Source organism: Teleopsis dalmanni, chromosome 1 (genome assembly GCF_002237135.1).
Source record: "Teleopsis dalmanni isolate 2A chromosome 1, ASM223713v2, whole genome shotgun sequence".
Lineage (NCBI taxonomy): Eukaryota > Metazoa > Arthropoda > Insecta > Diptera > Diopsidae > Teleopsis > Teleopsis dalmanni.
In genome coordinates this window covers 54,707,325-54,722,265 of record NC_051846.1, presented here as the reverse complement: position 1 = coordinate 54,722,265, position 14,941 = coordinate 54,707,325, and the positions used below count along the sequence as shown (strand labels likewise).

At 25.7% G+C, this 14,941-nt stretch overlaps 1 protein-coding gene across 1 annotated transcript in view; it reads right to left on the bottom strand.

Moving 5' to 3' along the window:
* Window positions 1–6,563: 6,563 nt before the first annotated feature.
* LOC119681503 (prickle planar cell polarity protein 3-like) overlaps window positions 6,564–14,941 on the bottom strand; it is a 137,809-nt gene continuing 129,431 nt past the window's right edge. The window contains exons 3-4 of the mRNA XM_038094718.1: window positions 6,931–7,307; window positions 6,564–6,859 (exon numbers count right to left, since the gene is read on the bottom strand). Of these exons, the coding sequence (XP_037950646.1) occupies window positions 6,564–6,859; window positions 6,931–7,307 (673 nt within the window). The remainder of the gene's footprint in view (window positions 6,860–6,930; window positions 7,308–14,941) is intronic.

The window sequence follows — 14,941 nt, the reverse complement described above, 5'->3', positions numbered from 1 at the left end:
TAAACCATTTGCCAAAGCAATTATTCCAATCTTATTTAGACATTTTCAAAACATGATATTTAAATGCAAAAATGGCTTCTTCCGCCGACAAAAATCGAAGTCCATGAAATTTATTCGTGACGTTCGGAAACAATAAGAAGTCATTGGGTGCCAAATCAGGACCGAAATCAGTACAGAGGATGCCCCATCAATTTGATTTTTAGATTGTTCAAATAATCGGTTGTTAGACGAGATGTGTTAGCACTCGCATTGTCCTGATGAGAATAATCTAACGGTTTTTGATTGTTTTCCGTTTTTAACTGAAGACTTCCGGTAAACAAATGATTGTATAACATTCGGAATTGATCGTTATACGTTTCTGAAATGGTAAACTGGTCGTAGTTGCAACATGATGTATTTTGAGCGTGAACAACTTTTGTTGGATTTGGTTCATCTTGAAACACCCATACAGTTGACTGCTGTTTACGTTTCGGCTTATACGCATACATCCATGATTCGTCACTTGTTACAATCTTATACACATATTTTAAAACATTGCCATTGTACTTCTTGAGCATTTGTGTGCTGTGTGCACTAAAGCCTAAGGTTTCCTCAATCTCACCGTATGTTACATGACGATCATGCATTTTTCATTATTAGGCTTAACATACAAAAAAGTGACCCTCGTAATGTTTAATATAAATTAAAATAATTGTTTCAATTTCGTCCTGTTTGTATAAGCTGTCCTGTCGTTTTTAGATCTATCTAATCTCAAATATTGGGGAGTCAAGTACTTTGTTTTGCTGCTCTACCATGGTATATATAAATATTTCCAAAGGTTTTTAATTTAGTACAAAATTCCTTTTCAGTGTCTAAACATCCGCATCATGCAACAATGTAGATCACAAGTAGCATTTTAGATATAGTAGAGGAAGATTTATGTTTAGATTTTTATTGCTGAAAACTTTTTGTGTGGATCCTATCTGGCACCGAATTCATTTGTCACTCTGCCAACTGTCGCAAATCCAGCATTTCAAATGCTGTGTATATGATACTCTTTCGGTTGCATTATAGTATATATAGACGTCATTGTTTGAAATGTTATTTTGTGTAAAAATTATGTGCTTGATTTTTTGGGTATTGATACGAGACCATATTGGAAACTGTTTGGGCTTTCCAGTTTAATGAGTTGTGGGAGTTATTTATATAAATCTTATTATTTAGAAAATAAGTTTTTATAATAGTTTACCACGACTAATATTATTACTACTAGAAGTAATCAATTTAGCAATAATTAGAAGAATTTAAACTTTTCCGAGTCACTTAGAACTATGATGAGGCAATAGTAAAATATATTGCGCGAAAGTTGTTTGAGTTTGTTTATATTATCTGTTAGTATTGTAAGTAAGTTTTAAGTATCTTGTGTATTATCAATTTTTTACTTTAATGACAATATTATTTAAGGCTAGAACTTTTTGAAATATGTATTCCGATTTAAATAAAAAACATTGCATCAATTCTTTTCGAATTTTAATTTTATTTTTTAATCGGTTTTTAATTCTGAAATTTACAGTTTACTTCCAATAAAAATGATGAATACATCTAAATTTTTTCCATAATTTTAGTTAATTTTGAATGCACTACATAGTTGAATGCATTTTCGTTATCTATGAAGCATAGAAAAGTATATTTTTCCGAGCAATTTTAAACTAAGAGTATGTTTTCCATATCTTAATTACTTCGCAAATGTTCAATGGTATTTTAAGTGAAAACATGTTATAAGGTTTACAAGTTGAATAAAGCTTCAAATGCTTCCATTGCTTTTACAAGTCGGATTAGATACAGTTCATGATTTTTTATTGTTCATTTAATGATTGTGCAAGATTTTTGGATACATTTTAAAGACAAAACTTACAAAAGTTATTAGTCGATATTCCTTACATTTGCTACATCTGATCAGTTCCATTACCAATTTCATTATAATTACAAGGTATTTGAAAATAGATGGTCATATAATTACAAAAGTAATCAGTACTGCACAGCTGTGATTGTAACTAACCTTTCGGATATCTTTCATTCTCGTAAATTTTAATGCCTTTAACATTCAGATGTGATGTATCTTTTAAGACCAAATAATTGTAATTTTGATAAGTAAATGTTTTAACTAAACCTTATTATTAAACATTTAGATTAAATTTAATTTTTTTTTTATAGAAAAAGACATCTTTACATTTGCACTGAAAAAGTGTAGTAGTAGTATTTCAGCTTTTTTTCCTTCATTTTAAATTTGTTGTATTACATAGAAATTTATAACAATTATATTATATATATAAAGCTATGGCATTTTAGCCGTCGACCGTGTACTGAAATGTATATCAATTTTTACTATTTTAATAGCAATTTGTATTGTATACAGTAACTTTAAAGTCAAGTTTCAGAAAAAAATGAACTAATTCACGATCATTTTCATGCTTAAAATTAATATGATTTATTACTAAATTTATTTTGATAACCTTAAGCGTGTTTATAACGCTAAAAAGATTTGCTTTGGACAGATTCCAGACAATTAGCAAAGGTTCAAAAACATACTCAAGTCAATTGGTGCCAAGATATGCGTAAAAAATACAAAAATTGTTCTTCAAATGATGCGTATAAGACTACAACCGATGATTGATTATGATTCTATTTGTATAAGCTTTACATTAAACTGAATGGATGTCCCAAATATAATAACACTTTTTCGTTTTCGAAATAATTCATAACGAATTCCTGATATAGAAACCCAATTATATTGTCTCGGTTTCACACATTATAAGACAAATTGAGTGGGTAGCAATTTTGCTACCTTCAAAAACTATATTTCGGAAGTATCTCAAGTGGAATATATATAAAAAATAACAAACCAATTTTCTATTATAAAATTACATGTTTTTATCTATAGGCTCAAAATAACAATGCATGATAACCTTCCTTGATATTTGAAGAGAAAATACTTTTTTACTATCCCTTTTATGCTTATCTTTTATAATAAAATAACTAGGATTAATACAAGTAAACATTTCATATTCTAATATTATTTTTATTTTATTGTTATACCCGATATTATTAACTTAATAAATAAAACAATTTGAAAACATTTAATATTGTCAGTAAGAGAATGATTTAAGAATTAAGTCCCAAAAAAATCTATTATTTAATTGATATAATAGAAAACAATACATAAATGTAATAGTTTCGGTGTGATATACATTGTATACAGATGTTTATACAAACTCAAGTTCTTTATTCTAGGCTTCGGTATTTTCAGTAATATATAAATATTTAAATATGATCCCAGATTGTAAATAAATATTTGACGTACGGATATACTTGTTATTCCAATATTTTATTTAGATCAGAATATTTAAATTTGACTAAATGACATCAAAATAAATATACTTCAATGAATTTGTGTCAATTTATTTATTGTTCGTTATTAGAAATAATTACATAAAGTATCTATCGTTAAGGATGTGAAACTTTTAAATACTTAACACTTCATATATTTTGGTTTCAATGTTTTTGTAACGATATATTTTAAAATATATTAAAATCACATTAAGAGATGCGAAATATGCCAGATATTTAAAAAAAATGCAATAAATCTCAATATATTTCAGATACAAATAGTTTAAGATGCACACAATTTTTGGTTGATCCACATTTTAATGGCATATTTATTATTTTATTCTTTTTAAATTCTTTATATTATATATGGAATCCACACAAATATTTTAAGAGACTTTTGAACACAATTAATTAATTTTTAATTTTGACACACAAAAATAAATTTTATTATAGAACTGTAGAAACTCACTTGTTAATTGACTGCATATGCTTTTCCGGATTGATATTTTATTTAATTTTCGTTTTCAACTATTTTAAAATAATAAACTAACAACCACTTTACTCTATGTCGGTGCATTTCGAAATGAAATATTTTCAATTTACGGCAACAAAATTGGTTTCCTGTTAAATGCCATGCAAGGAAAAAAGTATCAATTGAATGACAAGTCTTTCGAAACTAAAGGGCCGCTCCTCAAATTTCTTTGCCTTGTTGCTGTCTTCTAAGTATAAAATAATTAAAAATATTGTAAAATTGTATCACCTTCATTTCATTGGCAACCTTTTGGCGGATAATGAGAAAAAAAAAATTGTGGCATTAAGAAAAAAAAATGTTGCTAATGGCAATTGACCATTTACGGAGTATCATAAAACGCAGTGATTGAAGGAAAAGGAAAAAGGAAGAAAATTTATACTAAACATAAGAATTTTATTTTTTCCATCCAAAAATCATCGCAATTTCTATTTTCATTGGGAAGGGTTTATACTTTCAACATTTGTAAGAAAGTGACATCAGTTTTACTTTGAGATAATTTTGAAGAAAGAAAAAAAATACGATTAAGGTTACTATGCAGATGACAGAATTGATTTAAATTTAATGAGTAAATAAATTTTTACATTACTATGTGAAATGTTAATTATGTTTTATATACAATATATCTTTGTCGGGACAAGTATTCGCTTATTGATTAAGAACTACATTAAAATTGTTGGACTATGAAGTCTTAAGCATGATTTGTGTTCATTTAGGAAAGTAAGCAAATCGAGTTAGTGTAGCATAATCAGGTTTAGTGCTAAATTTTATTTTTGGGTTTAACTGACTGACTGAGTGGCATGCTTAGCCCAACTAGCCCTAATTCAAAAAAAAAGCTCATAATTGTTTTTTTATTTTAATTAAAATAATAAAAAAAATATGGATTTTATTTTGAAATGGCACAAACTCGTGGTTTAATACAAAAAAAAAATCATGCGAAAAATTTTTCATTTTTAACAATAATTGATGTAGAGAAGAGTTTCTCAGACTTCTTTATGGTAGGTTCCACTTAAGAACTTAAAAATGCATATGTCTCCTTTTATATAACAAATACAAGAAGCGTTTGGAAAAGGTACCAAAATCAATTAAGCATTTGTTCCTTTTTACACTACGATCTCTATTCTTGACCTTTCCAAAAAAAGATCTTTATGTTTTTATTTTTATTTTTGCGATGTTTTTTAAATAATTTTTTTGCAATTTTTTTTATTTAATAATAACATATTAAAATATTTAATAATACTAGTGTTGAGTGTATTTTGTAAAATCAAATCAAACAAAGGTTACAGTCATGATAACGTTAGTGTTCCAATTATGATATCTGAATACATATACATATACCTATTATTATTGTTACTATTGTTCCTGTTATTATTATTGTTCCAATAATGATATCTGAGTTATATGTATTATAATTGTTACTATTATTATTTTAAAATAAAAATGTTATGTTATAAAATTGTGTATAGCGTATCGTTATCTATCTATAACTCTAACGTAATAAGTTCGAAATTTATAGACGCTCAAGTGGATTTAAGTTCAAAACTTTTGATTATTTTTCATTTATTTTCTTATACTTTTTCTTTATTTTTTGGTAGTCAGTTCGTTATTATTTTAGAAACTTTATTTATAAATAAGTTTTGTATCTACTCTGTGTTGATTTTTTTATCACTATTCTCAGGAGAATTATTTTCAGTTTTTTTCATCTAGGCGTATGAGTAACGAAATCTTAAAACATATCTTATAACATATCTTGTGGGGTTCTTTATACATTAAAGAAATGTAGTTATTGAAGTATTATAGTATTGGTAGAAAAATTTGCGTTGCATTCTGTGTTTGGAGTTACTATTATTTTAATAATAATTATCATAGATACAACTAAAGAGTATGGCAGAATAAAAAACCTAGGACGAACTTACTTTTATCCAAATAGACTAGAAGAAAAAACCTCATTACCAATTAAGTTCAATACAATTTCATTTAATTTTGCTATAAAAGGAATTTCTAGCAATAAAAATCATCGAGACAGATTGTGTGCTTATATACATGTCCATACATGTCCATTGATAATTGAAAGATTACATTTATAACAATGCACTATTATTTCAAGGATCGTCTTTTTTTTATGAAATATTACTTTAAATTTACTTTTATAATATTATATAGTTATAAATATTATATTATATTATTATATATATTTTATTATATTATATTTGAATATATTAAATATACATTGTATTTTATTCTTAGTATATTATATATTATGAGCATATAGATATTTAAATTCAATATAATTTTCTTTAATAATATATTTCAATTTAATTGTATTTACAAAAACGTATTAATTTCAATCATTAGTCAATGCATATCAATTCACTTAAATAACTTTCTACGATGATTTTTTATATCAAAAACAGTATTCCATAGAAACGTATTAAATAACAGAAGGACACGCGACACTATTTATGTAGACAATTTGATTAAAAATGTGAAACTATTTGAAAAAATCACTAAATACACAATCAAAAACATATTAAATCAGGTTTTATTATTTACACTTTGCCATTGAGTAATTTTATTAGAAAAAGGTGTGTTGTGCTAAGTGTAAGTATTATTCCAAAAACAAAAAAAAAAAATATATAAACCAATTTAAAGGAGAGGTAAAATAGATTTAAAATAGTGATAGTACAAAACGGTAATAAGTTTTATATAAAATGCTTACCTCATCACAGCCAGCACAGCGTGGTTTTAACATTTCCGCATAATGACGTTCACAATAGATTTTATCTTCATGGACACAATACGTCAAATCCACCAATAATTCGTTACACGTGCTGCAAGTAAAACAACGTGGATGCCACATAACACTCTCCACAAATTTCGGCGCAGCCACAACCATTTCTCCAGTTGCAATTTCACCATCGCAATGTGCGCAATGCTCATCGTATGGTGCATCCTTTATATAACCTGAAGTATATATATATGTTAAATAAAGATATTTAATATAATAAAATAAAATTCCTATATTATCTTATTACCTATATCTAAGGCAATTTCATTTCGTGCAGTTACAAAATCTTCAAATGAAGCTTCATGCTGTTCTTCTAAATGTTTACAATGCTCCAGCGATAGATCTTGTTTCGGTAATTGATATGAGATCTGTTGTTCACGATAGCGTGCGCCTTCAGTTCCAATTTTAGGTATTTTATCTTGTGGAATTTGTTCAAAGTAACGATTAATACGCGATGAGGCGCGTATACCTGGTGGTACCCATGTATAGCCTAGATCGCGTGGTTCTACACCAGAATCTGCAGGTGATACTACTTTGAAACCCAAACGTTCCTGCACTGTTGTGGTTTGCTGTTGGTAAATTGCATGTGCTTCGCGGGGACATTTGCAGGATTGGCAAGTTTTTCTACAAAAATAAAAAACAAAATACACATTAATATATTTATTTTAAATATTTATATTAAATATCTCTGCTAAATGTTTTAAAAAATAGATATTTTGAAATTGGGTTAAGTTTTAATATGGATTTAAACGTTTAAAACTTTATGTTAAACCTTATACCCTAATCTATCTGTATTCTTTTTTTTATAATAATTTTTTTGTGAAGTATTGAAAGTTACATATTAATTTATATTTATAAGTAATTTATATGATATTTTTTATTTTTTTAGGAAAATTTCATTTTTAAATTTATTACTTAATTTCATTTACGATAGAACTGTAGATATATAATATTCATTATACATTTTTTGAAAAAATTATTATTTTAGTAATAATATTTTCCTCAATAATGATTAGTATAAGTAATTTATATGATATTTTTTATTTTTTTAGGAAAATTTCATTTTTAAATTTATTACTTAATTTTATTTACGATAGAACTGTAGATATATAATATTCATTATACATTTTTTGAAAAAATTATTATTTTAGTAATAATATTTTCCTCAATAATGATTCAGAATTTTCCAATCAAAAACCAAGTTTAATTGACTATTACTTTCATACTTATTTAAATTCAAGGATGTGTTAAGTATAAAATTGAAGAAAACTTAATGGACTAAAGAATTTTGATATACAATTTTAGATGTTTAGGTTAGCCGCTTTGAGATAATATTTTTGGACTATATGTGATTGTTACAAGCAGAGGTCTTTTAAACACCTTATATATCACATAATATTGAAAATACACCACCCCCAGAGTAGGAATTCGTACGTATCTTGAACTAAATAAACATCTTACGTATATTTATGCTGAATAAATCACAAACACACTGTATATATCTATTATTAATATTTGCAATATTTCAGCTTCATGCTTATATATAGTTCAGGAAAAAATATAACATTAACATAACAATAACAGAATGTTAAGTAAAATCTCATGATAACATTATGTTAATGGAACAATAAGCTTTTTGGTCTAAAGCTTTTGAGATAAAACCTCTAGCGGCACATTATGAAGTTATTCGTTGTCTTGAAAGGAAAAAAATAAATTTCAAATTTGCGCTTTATGATTTATATATAAAATAAATGATAATTATAAGACTTATTAGATAACATATCTATTATAAGTCTATTGGCATTTAAATAAAGGTATTAAAATAAATGGACAGTATATGTATAGTATCTTTTGAATATTGTTATCTTGAATCTTGAATACCTTGAATATTGACGATATTGCTGATATTGTCAAGAAAAAGTTTTGATAATATCTTCTAGCTGCTAATTTAGAGAATTAAATAATCATTAGAATAATTAAAAAAATATGACAAATCAAAAGAGTAACCATTATGGATTACAAATAAATGATATAAAATTAATATCTAAACGTTTATCATTAACCTTCATTATTAATGACTGTTTAAATTAACGTATAGAGTACTTAAAGTATTTACGTTCGTCGTTTGCTCATATGGAGTCCCGATAAGGAAAATAGGTACTAAATAAAAATAGCCAAAAATATTTTTTTTAAAGGTACTAACTAACTGGGAATTTAATACAAAACTAAGAATGAAATATATGAAATACAAATATACAATATGTATTGTTTTCAATACGTTGCAAAATGTATATCGGAAATGTGGCTTGGTGAAGGTCTACATTAAACGAAATTAACATTAACGCAGGGTCGTGTAGAAACACTGTGAAGGAAGTTTTGACTCATATCTAGATGTAATTGCTAATAATAATAGTAATATCAATACTATTATTTTGATTGTTATTTTTTTTATTATTATTATTTTTATTGTTATTTTTATTATATTATTAAATTATATTTAATATATTCCAAAAATCGAATGTTTCTGCTGTTACTACTTTCTAGTCCCTTAGATATTTTATTTTGGTGTATTTATGTTTTAAATAAATAAATAATAATATTGCTTCAAAAATTTTACTATATACTATATAATAAAGGTGTTCTTAATAAAAAACAAATTTTAATTTGTTATCTGAAAACTATATGTACACTGCATGTATAGAATTTATAGCAGTTTGTGAAATTTTATCACTTTTAGGGACACAAACCTAATCAAGTTGCAAAACCGTCTCATTTAAAATGTTAGGCAAAAATTTTATAACAGGTTATCAAGTAATGATAAACTTTATATACAAATCACGTTATTTAATGAAGAATAAATTCATTCTATTAAACAAATTATTCTATTCATCCACAATTTTCTGATAATATACCATACCAATTTTTGTTTTACTTCATTTATTATAATAAAAAATTTTTACCTAAAAACAAAAAAAAATAAAAAGTTTATCCCATCATTTAGTAAATGTTTCGAATTTAATATGCCCAAAAACATTTCATTTATAGCGAATTCCTTTTAAAATATCATTAATACGTAATATTTTTGTAACATAAATTTTTACGACTTTGTGAAGTGACGTTCACAATGTGAAAATTACATACACAACTTAAACACTTTTCCCTTTAGTAGGATAGATGAAAAATTCTTACCTTACAATGAGATCATAAATTTCCTTCTTGTCAAACACTTTACAGTAGGCATGCAAGACATTGAGGCAGGCATAGCGGACCCCAGTCCAGGGTACAGACGATGACGCCAATGCCTCCCACAATGGACAATCAGCATGACGATCCAAGTCAAGCATTTTCACCATTTTACGCTTGGTTTAAAGTTTTTTATAATTTTCTCTTATTTAAAACAAATCACATTTAATATTTTATACTTTTAATTTTATTTTATCACAACAATTGAGGGTTTTAAAACGTTTTAGTTCAATTTGATTGTGGTTCGCTAAAAAATTTAATCATTTTATATTTAAATTAAGCAAAAAACAGCGCGATTAATGTTTTTATCTGCGGAAAACGTACAAATTTTGTGGTGCTGATGCTGTGTGCCATCATAAAATTTGAAGAATCTTAATTTCAGTATTTTTTATATGTTTCTTTAAACCCACTTTTTGAACTCTTTGTTTCTAATTCCAAAAAGCAAAAAGTATAAAGTTGTTAATTTAATCGCCACAAGATTTTTTAATGAACTTGAACTTATTTTTTCAATACTTAATTTTTTAAATAGTTTTACATAAACAGAAATGAAGTGATTATTTAAATTTTATTGGATACAAAAAACACATAAAACCACCCACAAAATCGGTTGAATTGTTAAAAAAGTATTTTTGTGGTAAAAAGAATAAATAGTAAAAAATAAACAGAAAGAAAATAATTTTTTTGTTTGTTTGTCGGATAAACTACGCATAATTGAGTTCAAGCATTTTTGTGAGTTTTTCAAATGCACATGATATGCAGTTTTTTATACCCTTCATACACGCATATTGTTTATTAACTCTATTAAGGCATTTGTAACACATTAAATGAGATTTTATAAAGTACCAAGCACCCAGTATTTTATGAAATTATTGATCATATTCGAGTCTTTTTCGATTCCTTTTTCCAGTCCTCTGCCTGATCGAAAATAATTCTTTTATCGAGAGAAAATGGTACCCTACCCGCGACTTTTCTTGCAGAGTCTTCTACTATAATACGATTCTCTAATCGGTTTTCAAGTCGTATTTGTAATCATATTATAGTATGTCATACAATTTTTCACACATATTACACTCATAGCTTGAAATGCTTTGCAGAGTATTAGTATTTGATTTTTGGGGTAATCGAATACATTATTATTTTATTAATAATTATATAATTATAATAATTATGTAATTAACTTATATAATTATAATAATTATATAATTAACTTATACAATATAATAAAATAATCTCTTGATTTTTGATATTTCATAATTATTTTATTAATTATTAATAAAATATTTATTATTTTGACTTTTAGGAAATATTTATCAAACATTACCTGAAGTTGTCTACATCTAATTACATCTATTAGAGCTTTCATATTTATGGAACGATGAAAATTGAAATATATTTGCTATATATTGAAGTACATAATTGAGTTTATGAATATGATCATAATAATTATAATAATAATTTGTAATAATTCTTCATCGATACATTCTTCTTAGTTTGATTTAGATATGGCCTTTAACTCTCTCAATGAATTTGTTGTATATTTCTATACGTATTTCGGCAAATATTAGAAAGTCTCCTGATGAAGGTAAAAGCGAATTTGCCGAAATACGTATAGGAATATACAAAACATACGATCCAAATAAAAGTTAAAGTTCTAAATAACAAAACCGACTTCAAAATACTTTCGACGTAAAAACTTAAAACATTTAAACCAAAATTACATTATTTTACAATTAAATAAATTTATATAGCTGTGGTTTATGCGCTTCTAAATATAGCACGGTAAATACAATTGTCGTTTACAAATAAGTAGCAGAAGCTAAAAAAAAAATCTGAATTCAAATAATTCAGATAAGGTGTAAGAGTATAAGCTGGATTTGTGTGTTATCATGCTAATCTACGGTTAATATGAGACAGAATTCATTCCATTCCTGTAACTTGGATGCAATATTTATATATGGAGAATTGAAACATATATTGCCAAAGACCACTAATAATGAATAAAATGCCCAAGAATTTTTAATTAGAAAATTCAATTTTTGGATTTAAAAACTTTTTCACTATTATCACATATTATATTTGAAGACTAATTTCATGCTAAAGTATATATTATTAAAAATATATATTAAACAATATTTTAAAAATGTTTACACATTAATTGAAACTTATCGTATCCATAATTAACGAGACATCTTTTTGAGGCCACACATTTTCAAAATCAGTGTTCATAAATAGATACAATATGAACCGGAGAAAATACGTACTTATTTTATAAAGAAAATCTAATGATTAATAAAAAAAACTTTCAACATTATTTACATAAAAGAGTTACTTATATTAAGATATGTTTTACTTCTACAAAAACAAAAAAAAAATCCCTCAACACCATACAATTTCTTCCTAAATATACAAACTGGCATAATGGCAAATATTTGCTAATACAAAAAGTTGCAAAAAAAATTCTGTTCATCAATCAAAATTTGTTGGGGTTGTAGATACTCGTATTAAACTAAACTAGAGTTTCTTGTCAATAGTAAATATTGTTAATTAAAAAAAAAATTACTGATGATTGATGTAGAAAAAGTATCTTTGACTTGAACTATGAATAAAGATGTGAGTACTTCAATTTTGATTAAACTTTGACTATTATTTTAAATATAATGAAAAAAAATTAAGACATTGAGATATATGTACACATATAGTTATTTAACATTCCATAGTTTAAGTATTCCATATATTACATACATAAGAATATAATCAAAGCATTTAAATAAAGATAATAAAAAATATTATTACCATTATTATATTAAATATCATCATTCAGTCTTTATCAGGGCTTTAGCACTTATTCAATTTAGTAATTGTAGCGAATGAGAATTATAAAACTTATTAGCATAACAATAAAATTTAATTTAAAAACATATAAGACTGATGCAAATATGATATTGTTAATTTTTTTATATACAGTCTACGTTCAAAATGACTAATACCCAATTTAACAAACATCCAATTTAACGAACAATAAAATTCTGTAATTGATTATTAATAATTTATTGTTTTAATGACCAAATATATGTAATAATAATTTTGTTTTTTACGGGCTAATTGTGTAATTGATTATTATATATTATATATGTATATTAATATGATCCTTAAGATAACACCTATACCACCTATATGCCCTATAAATTGGTTATATAAAATAATATATTACACCAAAATTATGATTTTTCAAGATCTACAAAACGAAACAAATAAATATATTAGCAATAGAGATTATCCAGAAACAGACGAATTTAATGTATTGATTGAATTTAATAAATGGGCTATGCATTTAGGCAATGTTAGCAAAAAATAAAGCTCTTCACATGAACTTAATTAATTTTGTACAGGGATTTATGACGAATAAAGCAACCATTTTCATAAATTAACCTATAAAATATGTCAACATAAAACTTGGAGTAAAATTGGATGTGTAAATTAAACGAAATAAATATTTATATTTTTTTTTATATTAAAATACGTTTTTTTTGGAAACAGTTTTTTTGTCATCCTAAAAAAGCAACTAGTACATTTTAAGATATCAAGGACTTCTTAACTAAACATTTTTTTGGATAGACTTTTGATATGTACATTTCCGACACATTTTTTTCGTTTCGTAATCTGATTAACAGCTAATGATAGGTATATAGGAAATATATATGTAATTAAAAACAAAATTAAAAAAAATTCCATTTAAACCTACTAACATCCTAAACTATTTGCTCCATTTAAAAACGGTTTTACTAACGCAGTTTGTAGACACAGTGCAAACACATTTGGCCTATATATATAAGAAAAAATTTTTAATCTCCCCTCTACAAGGCTTTCTCGAATACTAGCTGTGAACTTACAATTGATAAAACTATATATTAGTTCAAAGATTGGGAAAATATGTGTTCAAAACTGGTTCTTACAATAACCAGTATTCGGAATATGGATCTTAAATTATTTCACAATAATATTATAATTTTATACAAATGGAGTGAACACGATTCCTTTGTCGCAAATGCTAGGTCAGGATCTCATATCATGTACCGACAGCTGCAATATGATATTATGCATAGTTTTTATTACGAAAACACTCAGCACATACCGAGCCTACTTTTTAAATGTAGGTGGTCTTTTTAAATTGAATCGTAGAGAATTTAATATATCTGAACATGATTGTTCTTTGTTTAATCGTTATGAAATAGAAAAAATATATGTCATATTAATGGAGTATATTCGATTTTCAGATAAAATACACATTTTTTTTTATAAAGTACTTGTATCCGTAGATAAAGTTAAAGTCTTGTTAAATGATAGCAATAATTATAACCTGTATAAATTTATGAAAACTGTTTTAAGTTACAAAAGATTAATTATTGATAAATTTATTTAATGTTGAACCTTGCCGAGTTAGTACATCTGGGCACTTTTACTCTTTGATAGCTGGGGGGTTTCTACAGAATTCCACCCATCTCACTGACTAATTTGTGTACGCCTCATAAGCCTCGTGATTTTTTAATGACTGATCTAAGATCTGTGTAGCGCCCCGTTCGGTTAGTAATTACTCTGAGATTAAATAGTGCTAAATAGCCTGTCGATTTTCGCATATAGCTTCAGGGCTCTGTCTCTTGTTAGATACAGAGTACAGAGTTGCATTCTTCGCTTTTTTATCTGATATGTGCGAGTTGTACTTTTTGGTATATTTTATACTAACAAATCTCATACACAACAAATATGTTATTATGCATTTAGTTTTTAAGTAAAATTCTATAATTTTTATAGGTGCTGTGTGAATTTTTTGAATCAATAATTAATAATAATATATAAGAAACAAAATTATTTAAAAACGCACCTTTAATTTTATTTTACTTATTTCAGAAACTTTTTTATGTAATTTAATTATTTTAAGTCAAAAATAATTTCACCTATAAGTAAGATACTTATTTAATTTTTTATAGTGGGCGAAAAGATTTTCATAATTAAAAAGA